The sequence below is a fragment of the Hermetia illucens genome, chromosome 3, assembly GCF_905115235.1.
Source record: "Hermetia illucens chromosome 3, iHerIll2.2.curated.20191125, whole genome shotgun sequence".
NCBI classification, from domain to species: Eukaryota; Metazoa; Arthropoda; class Insecta; order Diptera; family Stratiomyidae; genus Hermetia; species Hermetia illucens.
Genome location: NC_051851.1, coordinates 147,786,827 through 147,808,453, shown reverse-complemented (window position 1 = coordinate 147,808,453; position 21,627 = coordinate 147,786,827). Strand labels below are relative to the sequence as shown.

The window sequence follows — 21,627 nt, the reverse complement described above, 5'->3', positions numbered from 1 at the left end:
GGGTCATCACGCTCACCCTATCTATCTCAATGGATAGAGCATCGAAAACGTCGATCAATTTGCAATGTCGTCCGTCCTGTCGCTCTCTATGGTTCTGAGTGTTGGGCAACTATAAAAGACAATGAACGGCGTCTTGCGGTAATGGAGACGAAGATGTTGCGTTGGATTAGTGCCGTGACGTGTTTGGTCACATCGGAAATGAGAATATCCGCGATCGTTATGGGGTTGCATCAACCGTGGAAAAATTGCAAGAAAGGCGTCTTGGATGGTATGGTCACGCAATTCGTGCTAACGAGAATTCACTTGCCAAGATTGGTCTGAACATCGGAGTCGACGGTAAGCTACCAAAAGGCAGGTCGAAACAACGGTGGCTTGACACGCTGGATGGGGATTTAAAAGCCTCGAGATTGCACCCAGATCAGGCATTCGATAGAGCCAAATGGCGAAACCGATCACGACGAGCCGACCCCGAACGGAACAAAGGCTGAAGAAAAAGAAGAAGAATTTGCATATCTAAGAACGTAGTTTTTGCCAATGGTGATACCCAACTGGATGTTACCCCAACGCATTAACAGCGCTAGATCCTGTCTGCGTTAGTGTTCTTTCAGTGTTACTGTACGTTGCCGTTGAACAGTGTAGGGGGTTTCGGAAAGTCGAGGGGAGCTAAAGGGCGTCTCAAACAACCGCGAACGATGGTGTGTAGATGTGACTGGCTTAATATACCCCACCAAAGCGTGAATTGCAACCATATATATTGGTGTTAGAGAAAATGGATGGTTTCGATTTACAGTTGAACGAAAGATGATAGAGCACTTCCTCCAATTTTTTTCAAACAATTTTTCTGTACCAATTTCCAACTTTGCCAACTCCAAAATAAAAAGAGGACTGATAGTTGCGATACGATAGGTTGAGGAAAACTTTTAAGACTGAGAGTGGTTTACAACATTTGCTCCAGTAGCAGATGCGGTCTACAAATAAATTGGTGAAAACTATAATAATAGGGTGCCCAAAATTAGTTACAGAAGACTCCAGGTGAAAAAACGGGATGTGAAATCATGAAAGGATGCTTCACGGGAAGCGAACCACGTAAAAATTTATGAAGGACTCAGTCGAAGGTTTTAGAAAAATCAGTGAAAATGGTGTGGACTATCTGCCACGAAATAGGACATTTAGCAACAAAGTTGGTAAACTCCAGTAAGCTGGCGACAGTAGACCAATTTTTTATGAAGTCATGTTGTTTTTTTTGCTATAAGGTAGTTGAAAGGCGCGATTAGCTGGTCGATGCCATGTCATCCAAAGATATTGAAGCAAGAGACGAGGAGTCAGATAAGGCAGTCGTTCTCAGCAGGGTTTTCTGGTTTTGGAATAAAAAGGTTCTCCTTCCTATGGATTGGGCAGCGAAGCTCCTCAAGGTGATTACTGTGGTAGGGACATATGTTGTTTGGTGTCCGATAAAGACCAAACATGTGCCATAAGGATCGCAACTATCATGGTCCATTACAACTATGTTCGGCATTGGTGTTAAGTTTGCCAATTATAGTTTCTGCTATGGGGGAGGTGAAGGGGGGATAGAGAGCGACACGAAATAAGAGAAGGAGAATCAACTAAGATTCAGTAAGGCTGCTAGAGAGAAAGTTGTGACGCTAAAATGACCACAAATCTTTGCTCTCTTGAGACATTGCTTGTCATATACTTCCCAAAAGAGAACGGAACCTCAAATTGATTAGCAGAATACAAAAACCTATTTCTAGCTACATGTTTCAGCCGAATATTCTTTCGAATTTCTATAATGGACCAAATCGAATAGGAGTGGAGGCGCCGTGAACGGTGGAGAGAAGCCTTTAAAAAGCAGTTCGAATATGCTGATGTTGAGAGGCTGGTAGCCCGTTAAGGTAGTAAGCACATGTTCCCTGTTGGCTACCGCTAAATAGTGATCCTCAAAGTTGGCTTCACGTAAATTGAACCGGCTTTGACACGACAAATGGGTTAGATCAATAAAGTTGGGCATCGAATTCAAAGAATTGCGTAGTGAGTGTCAAAATTGACATTTGGAATTATGCAAGCAAATGCAGAAAGATGATTCTGAGGCAAGATGGAAATAAAATGATATCGAGGATACAATTTACGGAGTTTCCGGTAATATTAAAGGGAAAGGCATAACAGGTGCTCGTGAAAGAGGTAGAGAACATAAGGTGTGATTATAAACGAGTGGTAAGGTAAGATAATTAGGCCAGTCGAGCATAAGAATGTTAAAATTACCATAGAGGGAAATGGGAAGCGATTGGAATTCCATACTCAAGTTCAGGCAAAATGATAAAAAAATGCATCTTTTAGATGAGAGGCATAAATACCGGAAGTAGGTCTACAGAAGAAGTATTAGGCATACAGTTGTAAGGTGAGGCAGAAGTGTCATTCAGTTGCAACCAGGTTGCTCTACCCGTGAACTTACGTGATATAGTCATATTCCCGACGCAGTGACAGACGGAATACCATTCGAAGACCTCTTGACTTAACATTTTTTCATCGTACCAGGTTTTACTGATACAGGAGACATGTCGCTGCCGTCAAGAGAGACAAGCAAAAGGCAGACAGTTTGAATTCTAGACTTTCACTGGTTTGATAGAAAAAGCGTATATCAAGCGCATATATCGGCAGGCAAGTCATTTAAAATTCGGCCATGGATTAGTACGTGTATAATACTCCAGTACAGCGGAGCCATTCTCACAAGACTTTGTCAAAAATCTCCAGCCTCCTCCAGGCTCGGAAGGGTGATATGCATATTGTTTTACTACAGGATATAGGTTGCGGGCTTAGAGAGACCGTCAATTAAATCAAATTATTGTTTTTGACCACTTAGACTATTTATCGAATAATTTCAAGGTATCGCTTCTCCTGAAAAAAAAAAGTTGACAACCGATTAGGCCTTACTTTACTTCACTGTACTACTTAGGATTCTTGTCTATGATCTATTCGAAAGTTTTCTCTTTGCATGGTAGCAACCAGGATTACGACACAAATAAACTCACTAAAATCCAAAAGCATGAACAACACTATTCATATGTGCTCGTATGCAGCGGCTCACGAGGAAACGTTACTGTGTTCCTTTCCTCTCAACGTCAACGGGAATGAAACTGTTTGAATTCGAATGTTGTTTGCAGCCCCAACCCGAGTTTCGGCATGATGAACATCATCGGAAGATATGACAGTTTGGACAAAAAACCTAAGGGTTTGCTGGCAAATTAAATTGATTCCATTACAGGTCAGTTAGTAAAATTAGATTGTAGGGGTTGGATTCGGAGTAAGTGGGTCCTCCCACTTCAGACATCACAGGGTTTAATAGGTCTCAGTCCAACTCAGGAGCGGTATGAAATTTTCCTTGGAATAAGCCAATATTTTTGCTTTTTTTATGGCTTTGAGGATCATCCCATAAAATGAAGCAAAACATTCTCATTCATATTTAAAAAATTGTTCAAGTCTTGAAGCTGACGCTGATATTCTCTATGATAGAAGAAAGAAATCCATAATCCATCCCAATTAATCCGGTGAAACCATATCAGATCACTTTTATCTCTGTCAGGAACCAGAGAGTGTCGATTCTCCGAGAGCATGCAGGATTGTAGATTTATCAACTGGTAAATCTCAGGTCATGAAATACTCAGAGTTCGTACCAGTCAGTGATCTCAGCTGGCCAATTTGACGCGAAACTAGATAGTGGCCTGACGGGGGGACTGGGGACGTGGGAGACTCATAGTTTCAGTCCGGATCGAAAATCGAGGAACCCTTTCATTGATGAGCACAAAGGGAGGGGTCATCGGTAGATCTTGCCAGGATCAAAAGATGATATCAAGAAAGCATTCTGTTATAGTGCTCACTCCTAAAAGCAGGAGATTTCAGAAGGAACGATCAGGAGGTTTCAGAAATATACTGATGCAGAATCCAATATCTGTTCTAGAGCTGAGGTGCACTGAGGATATGAGATGAGACTATTGAGCACTTATACAAATCAAAGCACCTGTGCAAACTGATTTTGTATAACCTTAACTTCTTCCTCCCAGCTCTTTGCTTCCCCCATTTGATAATAAAAATTCCAAATTTATAAATACTTTTAAAACAATTCCATTAAATTCCGTCAACTTCAAAACGTCCACAATTCATTATCAGATTTCAGTTGCAACCACTCACTCCGCTCTACCGCTCATCGACCATGGCGGTATAATGTCGTGCACCAGCTGGTAATGAAAAGCGAAAATGATCCAAGACATGATCTTGCAATGCTTCCTTCTCTCAGTGTCCACAATGGCCACTTGGTAAAATGTATCCATGTAAGCAGGTAAGTGTAACACAAAAAGCAAAGTCACGATCACCCACCAAATAATGGATTCCTGAGCAAACGGGGAAAAAATCTTTTCGTAATAATTTGTCGATTGGTCGATTATTATAGCATTACACATTTCCCAATAGATGACCGGCACAAAGTATCTTTTTTTCGGCTTGACTAGCGTTTGTTTGGCTTCCTTGGCTCAATCAGTTCTCATTATTTTGGCTATTATTAGATTTTCGTGAGGTGAGGGTGCGATAATGCAATTTTAAGTATGTATTATTCCTCATGGACCACTGAAGCCAGCTAGGAAAGGAATATGATCGTTAGATTTTGGCCTATCTGTAAGAAAGTGTGGGCCCCGCGACTTCTGTCTGCCTTCTGTCCACGGAGCCAAGTACTCAACGAACAATTGATTGCAGTTTCAAAATTGATTCGGATTTCCAAATCGCTGGTGGCTTTATACTGAGGGGGGCCATAATGCAGACCTGCAGACATAATAGATAGGCTTGATGCCTCCGACATCCCGAAGCCAAAGACTGTCCATTATCTGGCCACTCTCCTGTACACATCTCGGTTTCGTTTTCAATGGGCGGATAGGTAGGTACCTTGTGGCACGATCACCTTTAATTGTGGTGACCTAGAGTACCTGCAATTTGCAATGGATTCGTGCTCAATTCGACCAGATTGATGACTAGTATTCTGATATGGACCACTTCCTCCCCTCCTATTTCCTTCTGCTCCGGTCCAGCGGAGTCAGACAGGCTCAGTCCGTGAATCGCAAAAATTCCAATTTAGGTGATCAATTAAAGTCACTCATGCCCAGTCATACCTTGGTCTCTCCGTCGGACAATCTGTTTTAAGTGCTCCCTTCATATGTAACTTTTCCATGCTTTTTATTGTAGAATTGAATTAATTTTTGCATTAACTACATGCGAGCAATGAAAAGAAACAAAAAATGGAGGAAAAAGAGCGACTTTAATTTTAACCTTCGATAAATTTGTTTACAGAGTAAACGCGATCGAGTTCACTTGACTTCGTTACTATTCATTACGCCGGAGATTGCGCATGCACTTGATTGCCAAATGGATATGTAAATAAATAAATGAATTAATAAATTGGGCATTGTAGAGGTTGTGTGATGCGTGAGGTAAAAGTAGTTGTCGCTATTAGTTGAGCAGCAAGTGCTAAAAGGATTTGCATATGTCTGGCTGTGACTGTGGTCTTATGTCATACCCACAGAGGTTTTGCGCTACTTCATCTTAAATATTTGAACAATTGGAATGGCTCTCACCTTGAATTATCAATAAATGTTGTGCTGGGGGGATGATATAGATTCCGTTATAGGTTATTAATGATTTCGAATATTATCTGCAGCCCAAAAAGTTAAGGAAGCCTGGAAAATACCTAATTACTGTCATGGGCGTGTCGTAGTCTTTCATATCAACTCACTAGGAACCATTTCCACTGGACAACTCTGTTGAGTCGAAGTAATTATTGCCATTAGAGTCCTAACCTAATTGGGTTTAAGTTCCTATCTGTCATTTTTTAGTCGATATCACAACCCTCCCTCCCTCCCTCTTGCTCGGTGGGAGCTTAGTATCTATACTAGATAGATGCTGTCAACATCGCATAGAAAGAGAGCAATTGCACACTGACCTTATAGGAAACTTTACTTGCTTCATAATTAACTGGTTCCAAAGAACTTGCGGGGAATTTTTGAGTTCTGAAACAGTAGTACTTCCCAAACTTGAGTCTTACCGATCTGCCAAAAATCATGAGGACAGAGCTGACTAATATAATTTTCTGAAATATGGTATGATGGTTTAAAGCAACGTAATCTAGCATTTCCGGTGAGTGGTAATGCGTGAGCACTATCCATTTGAATCATCGACATTGAACTATCATATATAATTCTGCCAACTCAAGTCCTGATAATCATTACAATTAGGCTGACAGTTTTGCTCATCAGGGCAGAGGCAAACTCATCAGACGTTGCCTGGCTCCAAATGAATTAACTTAAAAACCCGACATGAGCAGCACCTGTTTGCCACTTTCCTGACAAATGAAACCGTTCGCAAACATTTTTTTAAAAGATGGGTATTCGTCCAAAAAAAGATTGTATAGTAGAAGGAAGAAGTAAGTTCTTCAAAATTAATGTCTGCATTAATCTATCCCCGGTAGAAAAAAGTACAATTAAGGTAGCGGCGAACCGTATATCGCAGGCATATCCTTAAAAGGTGACTCCCTCATACAAAAGACAAAAGAGACTAAAAACCATATGTGAAGAAGACTAGTAATCAGAGCTCTTACAATAAAGGCTAGTAGTTTTCGATCAGCCTTTACAATAGACCGACGAAGGAAAGGAAGCTCCTTTTTGATTTGATTTTTGCCAGGTGGGTCAATGGATTGATATTGTCAATCGAAAACAAGTGTTTCTAGAATTTCTTTTTTTTTTGGATAATGGTAAGGTCTTGGTTATTGCAACTGATGAGTTGCCAGAAAATAGCATCCACAAGGCGAGTCCAATGTTTGTCTCTTCACATCCAAGGAAGTGGATTAGCTGCCAAAATAAAGGAAGGAGAATACATCTTGGTAAATAGCATCTCGAAAGAAAGAATGAATACTCCAACCATGACTGTTTGCAGATTAATATAACGAAACGAAGAACAGATAGCAACTACTTCAATCACGTTATTCCTAGGGCAGAGGTGAAGCAGCGCCTCTGCCCTGGACGAAACCGTAGCCAAAAAGAGGAGCTCATAAAACAGGAAAGTGCGAAAAGTTTCTCTTCAATTGGTCCGGTCTGCCAAACGAAAATTAGTTAAAACCTCATAGAAAGTAGGTGATTTTACCCAACCACCTTCTCTAAATATTTGCCCGATTTGAAAACCTAGGCTCAAAACCGATAAAGGGCTAATTGTGTTAGGATGTAATATCTAGGGATATTATCAAAAACTTTTAAGGACCATAGACACTTGATGTTTTCTGTTCACTATTCTGGACAGTATAAGGTATCCAAACAGTATCAGTTTTTCAATGAGACTGTGCTTCCGTTTCATTATAATCGCAGTTGTGCAAGTGATAAGCCTACAGTAGCGGGACGGCGCCAAGCCGAACACAAACATCCACGGCGACCGGAATTCTAACTCCACGATACTTTCAAGCCGTGTATTTTAAATAAACAGACATCAGATCGTGCTCCGATATAAATAGACCTGCATTAGCTTCCAAACGTTAGCTCTACGCGTCATCATTTAGTCGTTTGTTACTTCCTTTTACGTTTCAAAAATGTCGTTCAGTCAGAATGGTGACACTTTGTCAGACTCACATCGACTTAGATTTCCAGCTTTCTCACCAACAACATCAAAAAAGGATACAATTTAACTTTGTGATTGTAATATTCGCTGTCTCTTTAAATACCTACCAACAATTACCTATTTTGCAACGAACTACGAACGCTGGTTATTGCAAGATAACGATCGATTTTAAGAACGTCAACCCGCAGCTGCATACGACTCAGTTGATCCTGAGCACAGGTTTTATTTGATAGACTGGAATCTGAGATAGTCCTTTGAAAACAGATTTCTAAGAAAGCCCCTTTTGGCTCGCTTTTTTGCGGTTCGTTCTCCTGTAGGAATTTCGTGCTAACTTTGGTTGACACCTTCAGTCACGAGGATGGTCCTTTGAGCTCGATGGGCAGGGCTTTACTCCAATCAAGTCCCGATGCCCAAAAACGGATGAGTTTCACAGCCGCTGGTATAAATGTCAAGGTGAGAGGGTGCTGATGGTGGACCTACATTTTTCCCTGTTTCTCTAAGCAGAGAGCTATGTGACTACAGGGTTTGACAATGAACGGGAAACTTGGAGGACCAGAGGCAACTATTTCAGTTAAACTTCTCCAGTAAAATGAGTGTCTACCGAACTCGACTTACTTTTGCTTTTAAAACTATCGTTTCTTCTTCTATTTCTTTGTACTGTTTAGAAGCGGGTCGTACCGTCTTCATCAGTTGCCCCATTTTGTTCTATCAAAGACCTGATCTAGATGCAGTCGCTAGGCTTTCAGATCACAATCCTGTGTATCGTTGTTTCGGCCGAACTTTTGGGATCAAGGATCATGACCATCATGATCTTCATGAAAGCTTGCCCTTAGCTTAGTAATACACTACAGAGACAGCTACTTTTCTATCACCCACTTTCGGGTTCCACATAAATTCACTTCTGGCAGAACCATAAAAATATATCCACAATAGCTCCTATAAAAACGCTCTTCTACCAAAAAACTAGCTTTTCGAGAACGGGTTTTTCCACCCTAATTAACTTAACCAGCTTTAACTAGTATCAAGAATTTCAGGATAGGCTCCTCTATGCTAACCTTTACAAACGCTCCGTATCGACACTGAGTTTTATAAAAAAAGCCTTTCTAGTTGTCCAGCCCAGATATAGTAGTTTTCAGTTGGGAGGCATCGACAAGTGCGCGTGGTTTTGACCTACAATTCTAGGGATAATATTTTACATGCAATCTGCCAGGGCGCACGAAATATCGCGAGAGTGACTTTCTCGTTGGTGAAACTCAAGTGGTAAACCTCACTTCCTTTAATGAAACTTAACCTTTAAATACCTATAAAATAGCCAATGTACCTAAGCTTGCTTAGGTTTGAGGAAATAGGAGAAACGTACTCCAAGCGCTCATGCTAAAATATAGTATGTCAAATGTACCAAGTCATGGCCCGTTGCTTGCCGCTTTGACGAATGAAAGAATGTCACCTAAAGGCAGCTGGGGGATGCAATAGTGTTTTCGTACTCCTCCTTTTGAACCTTCAAGTCCATTCAGGAAGATTTCCGCCTGCTGGGAGGAGTTACCCCACTCAGCTCTCTGGAACCTGACCCTTCCGAAAAATGTTGACAGTGGATAGCATGATGCGATAAATCGCAATATTTACCTGGTAATTGAAGCTGCGTTCAGAGGAGATCCATCATCAGCCTCCATCGACTTAATGAAAGGCCTTTCCATTATTATATCCCCAATATTAGCCCACATTCCGTTAGCCCTGCGAAAACCATACCAGGGCCAAATGTAGACAAATGTGAACATTTTGAAATAAGCACCGTAGAAATAAGGCGAGAGGCTGCTTTTTTGCTTTCAGAAAATAGCACACAGAGCGGTCCCTATGAGGACTGATTGGTAAAGGGGGGGCCTTAGTCAACCGAGAAAAAAATCACAGTATATTTCCAGACAATAGGGCGAACAGACGGCGGTCGAATTCAGTGCATGTTTCAGCGTCGCGTCGAAAACTCCGAACAGCGAAAATGCAGCGATTTTCAGAACAGCGTTGTTCGGATGGTCCAGTGTTTGCAGTACCAGGCTATCATAGTGGCAGGTCGCGATTCAAATCTCGTTGTTGGCAGAAGGATTTGTATCGTGACTGAATGTCGGACACGAATCGACTGAGGTGTGAACGAGTACTTGGGTCAAATCAGGGTGATAATCACGGATTGATTTTTGAGTGACATAAGCAGTTCGAATATGATGGCAGAGAGGTTGAAAGTGAAGACTGAAGTGGATGAGCTACAAGGAACCGAATTGTGTTCTGTCCTCAGTGCCACCCCCTCTGTTCTATGTTTTACGTCTTCTGTCCTCCCTGCTTTCTCCACTATCCTCCGTCCTTGGAAGTCCTCTATTCTTTGTTCGGTGTCCACTGCTATCAGTGAGATTTTAACCGCGACCTTCCCTTGTGCGCTAACCACTTAGCTATCCGAACTTTCAGGCACTATTGGCATCATTGAAACATTTATTTAGTCTAAAATAGGCAAACTTTTTCGTCCAAGGAAAGACCACTTGTCAAACACTGTCTTACCTCCGCTCAAGGAGTAGATTGACAGTAAGACGCAGCTACGGGTTGATTACCTTTTTCTTAATGATTCGAAAAAACGACATGGTTGCCAAGTTTGTCGAGAACGCTATCGCTTTATTGGGGAGACAGCTCAGACAAAACTGATTTTCTGAGAATTGAGTTGGTTGACTTTTTTCAAAAACGTGTGTACACTAAAAGCACGATAGACACTCTGGGATGAGAGTTGACAAACTGCGGCATTCGGTGTCTCCAGTATAATCATGTGATCCTATTGGTAGATTTAATAGAATCAGCGTTACTCAATCGTGATTATTCAACAGTTCCACGCTGCCATTTATTTCCCTGCCCCGCAGTCATTTCCTTGTCTGAGGAGGGATTCTGCTCCTTTAGGTAACGTCGAGGAAAAAGAAAGGTCGTGATGTCACATAGTAAACCAAAACCAAACCTCTCTCCCCACCCTAATTATCTAACCGCCTTCTTCAGTGTACAATGATGACTGCAAAGTAGTGAAGGCTCTTCTGTGTAGGCGGAAGTAATATTTGCTGCAGCATTTCTGTGAGTTGCAACTCTCGAAAAAGCTACTGCAGCCGATACGCGCTTTAGATTTCTTTAAAATCCTATGAGTGGGCATAAACTGGCTAACAGATCTCAAAGATCTGGATCGGCACGGGGTCCTTGAGCCGATCTCGCAGCACTGATTTGAAAGGTTTCTAAGTCGACGGACCGGCAATGTCAGTATTAGTCTGGTGCAACAATTGCAGGTTCCGATTAGACAGGGAGCAAGCTATGGTCTCCCTCCTCCTCCCCTCCAGGAATCTCCTATTCTAATGAATTTCAGGAGTCAAAGAAGGAACCGGCTAGTTCATGCAGGAAGCGGTTCGGTGTCGGGTTGTCCAATGAGGTTATTGATCTGTTGAAATGAGGGGTTTAAATCCATATTTTTCTGGTTGAGATCAGGAAAGAAAAGGTAACGATGAAGATTAGTTGGTTTTCATGACAGTATTCAGGATAAAACATTTGTTGGTAACATTTCGATAATCTTGCCGCTTAATTCCCATAGGTATGTTTTTGGTGTGACTTTTTCGAAGAAAGGTGCAAATGCCAAGACTTAAAAACACCGCAATGAGTTCTCGACAGCCAGTATTAACATTCTTCAAAAGGGTTTTTGAAAAGGGTTTCTTACACATGATAAAATTAGCGAAAGAATCGGGGACGACTTAAATGGTTGTTAGTTTTAACTTTCAATCTATAAACTGATCACACATAGTGTTGTTGGGGATACCCCTTCCTCGAGTCTAGAATATAGTGCCTCTGTCCTTTCTTGGGGGCTGGGTTATGGGGGAGAGGTCTGTTGACACTTTCACAATGTTCTAAGTCATTAATAATGCGCCCAATGTGGGCTGACGACCCCAAAGACCGAGTTTCATTAAAAAGGAAGGCAAAAGGGGCATCGATTGAAGATCCGATCTGCCAGGGATCTTTCATTTCAAACGCGGCATTCGGATCATAAACTTCCCGACTCTATGCACCCAGTAGGGCTGATTTTTTTTAATTCTTCCTTTCTGTCGTAGTCGCGCGAAACCCCTTTTGTATTTGTTGTTTCAGTGTGGTCCCACACATCGGATTCATGACACGCTGAATTCTGATAATGACGTGAGAGCGGCTGTTGTGTTCAGAAGGACTGCCCTCCACACATTCCCGCGACTGGCTAGCAAAGAGAAGTGCCGTGTTGGAGAGACACCTTAGCGCGGGCAGACCTTGACAATCAAAGTCACCACCTACTTTAGTTTTTAGGATAGCTGTGTCTCTCCGATTGGTCAGCCAGAATGGCCATTGGCCCATCCCGTAATTACCAGAGTTGACATCTCTTCAGCATCAAATTCGTTCAATCCCCCTTAGAACCCTGCAGCGGATTTAACTTTAATTTTCATTGAGGAGGACCCGAAAATGATAACTAAAACCCACTGGCCTCAATTCGCTTACGAGACTATTTTTAGCGGGTACTTTACATATCTTCTTACTAAGCCTAACCTAGATGCACGTGTAGATACATCACATAGTGAGGTTTGAATAAGCATCCTTTAGAGGACACTAAGAGTCAACCCGTCAACTCCAATGAAGAGTAATTGGACAATATTTAAAATGAATCTACCAAAATTCCAGCTATATGGCTGCGAAATCCCCAATAGTCCTCTCTAAATTACGAAGATATCCACCCTCTTTAAATGAAAAACCTTCGCCTCACCATTATGGGGGCAATTTAGTATTTCAATCAGCTCCACGATCGGCAAGATCCCCAACGTCTTGCAACACTATCCCAGACAAGTGTCCAATAAAGTTGGCATGCATCATCGTAGGCTTGGTCCCCTGGAAGCTAAGCCCCTTTAGCGGGCGTTCAGCAAACTTATCATCAATTGAAGATCAAATTCGAAAATGATTGTCTTACGAGCCCGGGCTAATAATAATTGATAAACGATCTCCTAGTGTACCGTACAGTCCATGGAGGCCAATGCATTATAAAATAGTCAAGAAAAAGCGAATGAGTTACCACCGACAAGACTTAAGACCGAAAACCCCAATGACGACAACCACGAAGCAGAAGAATAAGATAAAGATGCTTGGAAATGTTAAAGAAGTCGATGGACTAGCTCGTTTTCCACAAGATACCGTTGTGTGTCGGTGATCGGTTTTCAGTTATGTTGAAATGGAAAACTTTGCATCGGAAAATGAAAGTTTCCTTCGGCGAGTTTGCTGACATCAACGATGGCAGCAAAAGATATCTTATTGCTGCCGTTTTGCTTTCGTCTTGGCGCAATTCATGGGAAACTTAAATGTTTTTTGCCAGCTTGGCTAAACGGAATGTCATCTAAGGTCGTGGAGTTTAAGCTGATGGAGTTTTACTTTAGATGCATCTGTGCTGGATGGATGAATTGCTTGAAGGTGGATTGCAAAATGCATGGTTAATTTTCAGTTTAGTGAATTGAGGGATATATTAGGTACGCTAAAGTCACTTGTCCCACTTTGGATGGTAGATATTGCCTGGAGCTGGCTCCATTCCATATCATTAGGCCCAGGTGGAGTAGGGGAAAATGAAGGTTGTTTGGTACACCCAACAAAAGAGAATCTTTTCCAATTGAAATTTTCTGACCCCACAGTTACTTCCAATTTGCTATTAGGATAGAAGTCAGTCTCAAAGAGGAACTTGAACTTACCTCGATTGGTGTTTTCATTTCCAGCATTCTTGTTGTTTTCATCTTGAGTTGTTGGTGGTATATTCGAGGAGGACGTTTCTTCATCCCAGGACGATGGTCCAATAATATCTTTTCCACCCTCGGTACCACCAACTCCTGAACTAATGGTTGACGTTAGAGTATCCTTGTGGTATGAATTGTGCCGATTACGACCATTTGGTGGAGTGCCTGTAAAAAACGGAAAATCAGGATATTAGTAAGTCCTTTCACTAGGAACACTTTTAAAAATGAAATTTTCCAATTTAAACAAACTTGAATGACATTACTTTTTCGGTTTGAAGTTCCGTCGAAAGAGGTTGGTCTGAAGGATTAACATTACATACGTTCATGGTACTATTATTAGGTCGACGCAGTTCCTTTTTCCCGCCTTTGCTATCTGTTAATCTGTTTCTATCCTAACCAAATCAAGAAGCCACATTCAGCTTATTATGAAAGCTTCACTTTTGAATCGACAGCCTGTTAAGCTGTCCCACTTAAAATCGTATAGGAAACTTTGCTAGCATGTTCTTAAGGGGGAGTTGAGGGGTTGTCTCCATAGCAACTTATGTAAATCAAGCTCTAAGCAACGATCGTTCTCTCCTAGTTGATGTAATATCTATAGATGCATTTATATTATTTTCGGTTTTAACAGGGATCCTCACGGGGTTGGAATTGCGAGAATCACTTCATATCGTCGTCGCCTAATCATTCGTGATTTAGAGTAGAGGAATAAGGAAAAGCCAGAAGCCATCTGTTGCCGCCTGACTATTGTATTATTCTCACTGGTAGTTGGCATCATTGTTTCCTTTTGGCCAAGTCTAGCTTTTATTTAAGAGCGTTAGAGAGAAAAAAACATCCCCACAAGGATATAACCGCATGTGAAAACCTCTCTCATTCTTCTTCGTTAAGTGTAACATTGCTGTGCATGTTTGGCCCCAAGTACTCACTTTGAGAGATTTTCGCACTTTGCTTCTACTCGCCGTCACACTCTTTGAGCATATATCCAATCAAAATCCTCAGATAAACCACCGCATACTGAAATGCGCAGATTTCTCCTTTCTCCTTGCACCCCGAAAAGCAAATAGGCTAAATACCATGCATTTCACCCATGTCGTCTTTTAATTAACTCTTTCACATTAGAAATGAGCCTGCACTTGTGCCCACAGGTCCTTTGCTTTCACCTTCCAGGAAACCTCTGGTGTTCCTTTGGAAGTTCCGGTAGATTAGCCCTTTTGATCTTATGCAAATAGTCAATGTCTTTTCTGAGAAGACCGATCGGGATCATATTTTCTATAATGTAGCTCATTGGAATGCATATTAGAGTTTCAGCGCATTTAAATGGTATACCAGTTCACCTATTTGTGAAATGCTTCTATGATTAATTCTCAAACTGGGGCTGCATACATACTATAGACCAGCAGCAAGTATGCGATAAATGTGTCCCGAAGATCAACTGTGCATCGACAATACCGGCGAGATACTCCATAACCGGGCACGAGGTGATTCTATAGTTACCAACCAACATGGTAATCCTATTCTTCCTTTATTTATTGATGAGCACGACCTTGTGCTTTGACAGACCAGATCTAGTCTGACCCTTACTAGCCATGCTCTTATTCTACTAATGGTTTCATCTCCCCATACTTTAACACACACGTCGCAAATTCTAGATCGCCGAGCAGGCCCTTAACCTTTTTCCACTTGGATGAATTGAAGGCGTTCTGATAGTTCAGTGACACTACCGCCCAACTTTGCTGATACCATCACGGTATCCTTTATTTGGTTCTCTGAGATTCGATGCAACCGTGGGTGGGTATCAAAGGGCTCATTTTGCATTTAATAATTTGTTACTTCATTTTAGAGAAGGCTTTTCTCGACCTACGAAGGACGGTTACAACACCTCGTCATGGAAGAAAGTGACCGAAGAGACCTAGAACTAGATGGCGTAGAACGATGGAGGAAGAATGCACGCTTCTCGAAAATTCCAGAGGACAGGTGAAGTATATAATCAGGAATCGACAACGATGACATTGGATGACGTGCTACGTGGCGTATATGTAGATAGTATAGCCATAAGTTCTGTCAGCCGATGCGTATAGCGAGAAATGTTAGGTCGCCGAAATTGGTAACACTACGCACGGAGAGTACCTAACCATACCCCACTTCCCTCAGAATTCCAGGATCCGAAGGTCAGTAGCGTGTGAACGACAACACGATGAAGTTCGGTAATTACGAAAAAATAATGGTGATTATTGCGTTGCACCAATGTGGGAATACGCCGAAAAAGATTCATAGTTTGTTAAAAAAGCTGTCAGGAAACAAAAGATTCGTTTTTAGGACATTAGTTCGATACCGCGAAACAGCTGATGTGGTTGACAGGCTGCGGGAGGGGCGCCAGCACTCCGTACGTTGCCCGAGTGCCGTGCATGCTGTGCGTGAGCGTGTTCGTCGCAATCCTCTCCGCAAACAGAAATCAATGTCGGCGGAAATGGGCGTTTCAATTCGAAATATGGGTCGTATTTTACGATAAGATCTCGGTCTTGGTATGAACGATGCGTTAACGCCAAAACTGAGGGAAATACGGCGAACTTGGTGTGCTGCTCTTCTGCAACGATTTTCTAGTAAAAGATATAGCAAAATTCTCATTTTCTGATGAAACAATTTTTACCATCGAGAAAAAATTCTAACAAAAAATGATCGAGTATATGCTCACAATTGTTATGAAGCCGAAGAAAATGCTACCTGAGTCCAAAGTCGTCTCCATCCAACTTCTGCCATGGCATGGTGGGACGTATCATATCACGAAGTAACCGATATTCATTTCTGCGAGGCCAGCGTCAAAACCAATGCTAACGTATACGAAAAGATATTAGAGAATGTAGTCGAGCCATTGAGTGAATCTCTATTCGTTGGAAAGCCGTGGTGCTCCAGCAGGACTCACAAAGCCAAAATAATTCAGCAGTTAGCGACGCATGTTCCTGAGTTCATAACCGCGGATAAATGTACCACAGGCAGCTCAGATTTGAATCCTCTGGACTACAGCCATTCGGCTAAGTTAGAGGAGGCTGCCTGCGATCTAACTTACACCGATTTCGAGAGTCCAGCATCGTGCGTGCAGCTCGAGAAATGCTGCTTCAGACCCTACTTGAAGGGATCGATGCATTGCCTCACAGACTTCGGGCCTAATAGCTGCTAGCGGCGGCCATTTTGAACAATTTTTATTTTCATTTCAAAGCTCTATGTTTCTCGTTTCTAATGGTGTATTTTTCGATTAATTTGGTTTATTACTCTGAACAGGAAACAGTATTTGATCTAGTACCGAACGGGACATAATATCAGACGTTGCAAAGCTCATAACAAACAGTGGTCTTTTTAGACTGTATTGATCTCTGTTTCTGAAGCAACTGTATTGGCCGATGGAGCCAATGTTGTTATTTCACTAGGTCACTCCTATATACCAAAGTAAAGTCTTACCGTCAGTAATTTAGGCTACGATCACTAAATTAACTTCAGCCTTTCTTGGCAAGTGCTAGTTCCAGTCCTATGATTTGCGTGCCTTCTTTGAAGCGGTATTATCATTGCCAGCAATGTGCTAGCATTTGCTGTATTGTGCCTCCAAGTGCAGCTTCGCATCGTATAATCGTGATATTTTATAACTGGGACTTAGGATATCGTTTGACTACGAATCTCAATGTTGCTATTCTCTCCTTCTCCTTCATTTAGTGCTTAAGATCGCCTCCATCTTCTCACCGGTAGACCAAGCCCAATCTCTTCCAGAGCTTTTATTGCATTAACAGCTTCGATTGTGTATATTCTGATGGAAACCACGTTTAAAGCCGAGTTATCGGCAAAGCCCAATTTAATGAATACTTTTGAGAAAGGTAAGACTAGATTGTCATTATACTCGTATATAGCATTCCATAAGAGAGGCCCCAACCTAGAGCCCTGTAGTACCCCGATCACGACCTTACACTTTCCAGGCTCCCATCATGACCTCGCACTCCTCAGGTCCATTGTCTATGTAACAACATAAAATCCTCTTCGAAAGCGGACGCCCCTCAGGAATAGGATTCCAACCTCATTCTTATCGAAAAGAAGCCTATTCTCCAAGATGTGTATGGTAATCTATCAATTTTAAACCGCACTATCCAGCCGGTGCATGATGAGACGGAATACAGTGAAGCAAGGTAAGGATAGGCTGAAACCTCCTGGAGATGGACTTGCTGTAATCATAGAGGGTCTTTGTCCTTTGTGAGAAGTACTCGTATACCAATGTAATTGATATGTATTGATATATTCACCGTAAAATGGTCTCAATGAAGTCCTTTTTGTTACTTCAAAGGGTCACTCCTATATCCAAAAGTAAAGTCCTTACGGCAGCAAGTTGGGCTTCCACCACTCAAATAGCTTCCGCTTCTACCACGCAATGGTGGTTCAGGCCTAGTTTGTCCTGAAATCTTACAGGAATGCATTTCAAGCCCAGAACCGGCAATGCGATTACTTCATCATCATCCAGCACGCCCATTCAGTCTGTCCTTTTTTCCCTGTTTGTGTCCTTGAAAGGACAAGAAGTTCTATGTTAACTGAATTATTTTGAAGAATTGTCCTGTTTAGTTACCAGTTACAGAAGTTTAAGTGGAGGCACTTACAATATACAAACTATAAAAACATAATTTTGTACTTACTCGATTGTAATATTGTTGTCGCTTGACCACCAGGAAAGGTGGCGTTTCGCTTATGACGACCCTTTGACTTTGGAAACGCAGACAAGATATTATGCCACCACTTGGCCTCTTCTGGACATGTCCCTTTCACAAAAGTTACCCGATCCGGTGCTGTGATAGCTATCGAATTCGAGTGACCTGTTATCATTTCTGCTGAAGATACTTCCAGGACTTTGGTCATATCGATGCATGCTTGTGGCACAGTTTCAGGCTGGAATGGAAAAGGAAAAAAATTATAACAAAAGATGTACGACAAAATAAAATGTTCATGTGTGCATATAAGTCGACTGAGAAAATACAATATATTTGAAATCAGAAATACTAAGAAAATCATTGTTGCCTTGTGTCAATGGCGAAACCGGTGTCACTATATTGATGTAGACCCAAATGAACTCAAAGGTTGAACCCAGAAGTTCTTGTCACTCTTTGTGGTAAAGTAACTCATTCCGTGTAATCGATAGCCTTAGAAAGTAGCGAACCTTTCTATGGGTAAATCAAGCTGAGCAATCATAAGGATACCCCTCCTAATCGGAGGGAACAACATGGCAAAGCCATTTTACTGGCTTAACAAAGCAACTCGCCACAATCCTCCCGTTTCCTTCCTTCAACGTTCAAGCGATCTGGAGACTACCTGAAGTAGCGAAAAATTCCTCGAACAGGTGGATTTACCCAACTTCGACTCTTCGACACAGGCCAAATCGGGCAACAGCCGAAACAAACGATAACAAACAAAGGACGAACAGCAAAGGATTACATGGTGCTGTATCCTGAGAGCCATATTGCTCTTAAATTGAAGATTAAAATAAACTCCTAGATAATACTTTATGTTGAATCAGTCAGTCAACAAACATAAGTGCATGCAGACTCAGGAGCGTCAAATGAGCTTTTCAGCTTACACAAAGTTTATCTAACAGCAGGTGCTTCCTTTTCTGTCCTTATTTTGCCTTTGCTCAGTATTCTGTTGGAAATCTAATTGCAGCCCCGGTTCAAAACGAGGCAGTCGATACAATTAAGGCAATAATGTAAATATGGGCAGTGGCATAGATCCGGCAGTATTGATGAGTGGTTTGTCTTCTCATAGTGCACATTCGGATGTTTCTAGTTAACGACTTTTGCTGCGAAAACATTGTCCATAGCAAGCTTTGGACTGTAAAGGAGTCTCCAATAAGTCGGTCTAGCTCAACCGTAGGCTAGACCGACTTATTGTGAAGGATCGAGGCAAATCTAAATTAAAATGGGAAACTGATGCAGGGTTCTGAGCATTTTAAATTGGACTTAGATTTCAGGAAAGGCCCGTATATTATTCATCTTCGCTCAGGTGATAGAGGCGGCGAAAAAGCTATCAGCAGTAACTCGTTGTGATTGGAGAGGATATTCGATTATTGCTTTTGGGTCTTAAGAGCTGCAGATGCGGACAATATTGTCATTTTATGTTCCCAGGCATTTAAAAGTGGGCTTCGTCACTGATGTGATTATGGCTTTGTTCATGAATTTTTAGTGTCCTGAGTGTCCACGACCCATAATCGCGTGCAGGTAACAGAAAAACATTTCATAGTTGTTACCGATTCGGAATTTCGATTTCTGGCGATATCTTCTGAGCATTAATTGCAAAAATTCTTCTGGGTGCACAGTTGCCATAAACCCCTATATTAGGCAAAGCTTGCCAATCATACGTACGCATTATCGGTTTATGACAATGAGCCTCAATCCCTTGCACGATTTTCCGTGAAGCTTTCTTTCCTCCACCACTATTCTACACCACAGAGTCCTAGGACGACACACTCATTGCATGACATAATCCGCATAATCCAGAGTTTTAGCCATTTCTCGATGTACAATCTATGCACTCACAGTTCCTCATTACGCTTTAGGAAGGCCACCTCCATTACCCTTGCAAAAATGCCTTATATACTTCGGCAAGCCAAATTGGGGACAGAAGTCACTGTGACCACTTCGATGCTACGAACATCGAATACCTTCAGGCAGATACATTGGTATTCACAATATAATCTCTTAAAAACAGCTCAAAAAATTTGTGTAAACACAAAACCTTATTAAAATCGGTTTACTGTCTGTCTGTCTGTCCGTCACACGCATTTTTCTCGGAAACGGTAACAGCGACTCACACTACATTTGGTAGCAAGATGGGAATTGTGAATGCTCACGCATATAGTGAGTTACATCCTTTTACGTCGAATTTAAGGGGGGTCCCCATACATGCAAAAGGGGGGTGTACATTTTTTTTTCATCAAATATAGTCATGTGGGGTATCAAATGAAAGGTTTAGGTATGTACTTTTCGAAGGCGGTCATAGTTTTGACATTTGTTGGAAAGGTGGGGAGTGCCTGGGTTCAAAGTGATCATTTTTTTAACGAACCCATTCTCAGAAACTACCCAACCGAAAAATCTAAAAAAAATCAGGGGGTTGCCACTAAATGGTGCCTAGGCTCCGAAATAGCTCTTGAAAATGGCCAATGCTAATGGAAACTTCTTGAAAACCATCACTACATGTGACGACTCTCGGGTTTATGGCTACGACTTGGAGATCAACCATTAAGGTAATGCTCACTGATCAACCCTTAAGGTGATGCTCACTGTTTTCTTCAATTCGAAGGGTGTCATCAATCCTGCTACAAGGTGAGACAATCAATCATTATCGATACCTCCAAACTCTGAGAACTTTACACTAAAAGATTCGTCGGAATTGGCGAGTGGTTTTCCACCATCACAACGCGCCTGTCACACCGCACTCCTCATTCGAGAGTTTTTTGCCAAAAATTCGATAACAACCCGTCCCCGTCCCCCCTATTCTCTTGACTTGGCTCCGTGTGGCTTCTAGCTGTTCCCAAAACTCAAGTATCCAACGAAAGGACAGCGGTTTCAAACGATAGAGGAGATCAAGGAAAAAACACTGGAATAGATGAACAGCATCCATGGAATAGAGTTTTTCAGATGCATGGAACAATGGAAGGTAGGAGAAGTATTTTCGATACCAAGTGGAGTTTTTTGAAGGGGATAAATTAGAAAAATTGTAAATATTTGTAATAAAGGGTTATTGAGAAAGTGCTGGAAGTTTTTAGTCAGACTTCGTATACGACACACTTCTTTGGACAAGAATTCAAAGGACAAAACTGACTTCACAGGTCTGCCGCTCTAGCAGTTCGTGAGCATGCCCTTTGGGCTCTGCAATGAACCGCAAACCAGGCAACGACTGATGGATAAGGTTATTCCTAAGCACCTGCGACATCAGTTTGTCATTTACCTTAATGCCATGCTACTCATAACAGAGACGTTCAAGCACTTGCTCTTGATGAACGATGTGTTGCACAGCAAGTCCGTGATAAAATAAGTTCGCATGGCTTCGAGCGTTTGTTGGGCGTGTCAAGTTTGAGGTTCTGACAGATCATATGGCGTCTAAATGGTCAATGAGTTAATCTGATCTGCATTTTCTCATAGCGCGCTAAGCCCTAAAATTGCAGGGATTTGACTTTGATATAATA

General features: G+C 41.8%; 1 protein-coding gene across 4 annotated transcripts in view; it reads right to left on the bottom strand.

Moving 5' to 3' along the window:
• LOC119650642 (protein outspread) overlaps nt 1-21,627 on the bottom strand; it is a 466,010-nt gene that overhangs the window by 113,862 nt on the left and 330,521 nt on the right. For all 4 annotated transcript variants that reach the window (XM_038053565.1, XM_038053567.1, XM_038053566.1 and 1 more), the window contains 2 exons: nt 18,089-18,338; nt 13,386-13,592 (listed from right to left, as the gene is read on the bottom strand). In XM_038053565.1, the coding sequence (XP_037909493.1) occupies nt 13,386-13,592; nt 18,089-18,338 (457 nt within the window). The remainder of the gene's footprint in view (nt 1-13,385; nt 13,593-18,088; nt 18,339-21,627) is intronic.